This window comes from Salvia hispanica, chromosome 2, assembly GCF_029641045.1.
Source record: "Salvia hispanica isolate PSC_SH4W2 chromosome 2, Shi_PSC_v1, whole genome shotgun sequence".
Lineage (NCBI taxonomy): Eukaryota > Viridiplantae > Streptophyta > Magnoliopsida > Lamiales > Lamiaceae > Salvia > Salvia hispanica.
In genome coordinates, this window is record NC_142693.1 from 40,920,942 (window position 1) to 40,924,153 (window position 3,212).

The 3,212-nt window shown below is 35.8% G+C and overlaps 1 protein-coding gene across 1 annotated transcript; it reads right to left on the bottom strand.

Annotated features, from left to right (window-relative positions):
- Positions 1-415: 415 nt before the first annotated feature.
- On the bottom strand, positions 416-2,655 carry LOC125223508 (ubiquitin-conjugating enzyme E2-17 kDa-like). The gene is made up of 5 exons (XM_048126687.2): positions 2,504-2,655; positions 2,223-2,317; positions 1,580-1,707; positions 1,082-1,186; positions 416-775 (listed from the first exon to the last, which is right to left on the bottom strand). The coding sequence occupies exons 2-5, from the start codon at positions 2,290-2,292 to the stop codon at positions 632-634; spliced, it is 447 nt and encodes a 148-aa protein (XP_047982644.1). The 5' UTR covers positions 2,293-2,317; positions 2,504-2,655; the 3' UTR covers positions 416-631.
- Positions 2,656-3,212: the final 557 nt, after the last annotated feature.

The following is a 3,212-nucleotide window of genomic DNA, read 5'->3' on the forward strand; positions in this document are numbered from 1 at the left end:
AATCTATATAATATATGGATTGTTAAAACAAATTATTTAATGATGAGAGAGAAAGTTAAGAAGTGTTGAATTTGGGGAAGAAGAGAAGTCGTGAGAACATGTGAGTCAAAAACGGAGGAACAAAATTGGGTATTAAAAAATTTAAAAATGAGGGAGATTGTACCAAAATTCGCGCAGCATAACATTCCTCATTAGCAATAAAACAACTTTCTCTAACTAACCCGCAACTAAAAATTTTGTACCAACTCAAAAATGTGTTCTTAGATTATCGATGCATGGCATTCCAATTGTAACATAACATGCTGCGAAATTGAGCTATTACGTTGTGAAACAAAAGAACAAATGAATGTGTTCATGCATTCAGATTCCAAACAAGAATGTACTCAGATTCCAAATACGAATATGAAATCACAAATAATAAGGCATATAGAGCTATTTCTTGCTATTTGATTGAGACCAAAATTGCATTTTGATCAGACGTCCAATATTTGTATTCACAAATTCGGAAATCAGAGTATTGCATAAACAACCATCAAGAGTTAACCACTACGGAAAATAACACACCAAACACTGCTTTATTTTCTGGATAAACCATAGACGAAGAGGCCTACACCAGTTGATTGTTCAGCATTTACCCCATGGCATACTTCTGTGTCCAGCTGCGAGCAGTAGTCTCATATTTGTTCCGGTCTGTCTTGTACATATGAGCAATTTCAGGCACCAGTGGGTCATCAGGGTTTGGGTCCGTCAACAGAGAGCAGATAGACAAAAGGACCTAACAATAAACGCACATGGACATAAGCAAGGTTGAAGATAAAGATGTGATAGCTCGCAGGATGGAGATGTATACTATCTTATGCATAGAATGCACCGATTAACAGAGAACTTTTCCTTTCAGTTTTCAGAGAGAAAGGCCATCATGACAAAACTAGAGAGGCCGAGCAATGTTCCAGCATTCAAGAATTCCAATCAAAAGTAGAAAGCCACGGATAGCTCATTTTTGTCAATAAAACAAAATTTTAAATTTCATGAAAGCCTTCCAAAAAATCCAATGAGACAAACATACAAGAAGTGCTTATACCTTAGAAACAGTCAAGGCAGGACTCCACTGTTCTTTCAGAATATCAAGGCAAATGCTTCCATTGCTGTTGATATTCGGGTGGAACACCTTCGTCCGAAAAGCAACCTGCATTCAGAGAGAGAAGATAGCTTCCAGTGATCACTTGACAAGAAGTGAAAACCAGTACAACTAAAACCATTTTGATTCTAAGACTAAGATGAACTTAGATGCATTTGAACTTGTCAATACATACCGCGCAAATCCATTGTACAGCATACAAGGAATCAGTAATTAACTAAACCAGATGAGATTTTCGGTGTATAATATGACGACGAATGCACTACTCCCAAGATTTCATTTACAATACATACAATATTACAGCATATGACAAATACCAGAGGACAACCATTTCATGTTTATCTTTGCTGCCTTTTACAACTAATAGTCTAATACTAAAAGCAATAACTGCAACAACTACTGATGCATGTACAAACCCCTCTATAGGGCACGACAACATACCTTTGGTGGCTTAAAAGGATAATCCGGAGGGAAATGAATCGAGACCAAAAATACACCTCCAGCGTAAGGGCTGTCAGTAGGCCCCATTATTGTTGCTTGCCAATGGAACATATCTTCTGCTACAGGACCTGCATTAGTTGAAAGAGGATCAGATATAGCTCTGATGAGAAAAGCAAGCCCTCAAGGGGGGGAACAGAGTAATGAATCTACAGTGTAATTAGCTAACACGACTAAAAAACATACATATCAAATTATCAATCAAATCTTTCAACATCCAATAACAAAAACATCCACAAGCTACCAGCATACTATCAACCAATTCAATAAAATCAGAACCATCCAACTTCTAGCAACTCATTTAATCACCCTTCCCAAAATTCAATAAAATCCCAATGAATTAATTACGGCCAACTCATTATACATACACTCCAAGCACAATTCATCAAACCCCGATCATCATTCAGTCATTCACAACCGAGACTGTAACCTAATTTTTACCATATAACAACAAAAATCACTACGACACCAAATTTCAGAATTAAAACGCAACACCATCAACAATCGTTAAACGAACAAATCAATTCCAAAATTAAAAACCAACTAACTGATTGTTAACAAATTGAAGAAGAAGGGTGAAGCATACCGGCGCTGCATGATGTCGGAGGATCCTTCTGCAAATCCTTGAGCTCCTTCAAAATCCTCTTCGACGCCATCAGAAACCCCCTCAAAGCCCTAAACCTTTACAAATTAAAAAACGAGAACAAAATCAGAAAAAAGGGGGAAACCAAAACCCTAACCCTAATTCAAAATCTAAATCGAAAAGATCAGAACCCACGACTACAGTCCGATAAATCAAAACAAAATAACACCAAAATAAGAAAACGGGGACAAATTCGACTCAGGAAGAGAAGGAGTGAAAAGTACCTGATCCAGAAAATATGCGATTAAGCAGCGGAAAAGAAGATTTGGGGGTCGAATGAAGAAGGGGGGAGAAGGGATTGCGGAGAAAGAGTGGGTATTTATAGTAGAAGAGATTGTAGAAAGATTGATTAGTAGTGGGGGTAGGGTTCTAGAAAATTCGGATTGAGTCAAATAATGGAAATTGGATTGTTGGCGTGCAATCAACGCCATTTCTACTGCTTTATACGTTGCCCTGTTGAAGGGGGCTCTCTACACTTTATCTCATTTTTTATTAATATTAATTCATATTCTTTGATAATTGTATTGTTTTATTTAAATATAGAAACTATTCCATCTAAACTTGAATTAATTTATAATTAGATTATTCAGAAGATATTTCATCTTATATTAAATCAATTTATTATTGGATTGACACGAATCAATTTAATTTGAACAATCTATTGAAATTTGGAAATGAAGGCTTGTGCCAAACGTGGTGTATCAAAATTCAAGAAATAAAACTTAAATTAATGGTTCGAACAATCTATTGAAATTTGGAAATGGAGGCTTGTGCCAAACGTGGTGTATCAAAATTCAAGAAATAAAACGTAAATTAATGGTTCGATTTGATTTAGTAGACTAAAATAGTTTGGGTTGGAAGGGTTAAAATGGATACAGTATCACATCCACGACTAAAACCAATCATATACTATTAGATCTTAAAATAAATGAA

Bases quoted from the DNA above. Each gene is read 5' to 3' on its own strand.
- LOC125223508 (XM_048126687.2), bottom strand. From the start codon at position 2,292: ATGGCGTCGAAGAGGATTTTGAAGGAGCTCAAGGATTTGCAGAAGGAT. The intron at 1,187-1,579 runs GTATGTTGTCGT...CTCTGAATGCAG, and splicing joins ATCCTTTTAAGCCACCAAAG to GTTGCTTTTCGGACGAAGGT. The intron at 776-1,081 runs GTATAAGCACTT...GTTTATTGTTAG, and splicing joins CTGCCTTGACTGTTTCTAAG to GTCCTTTTGTCTATCTGCTC.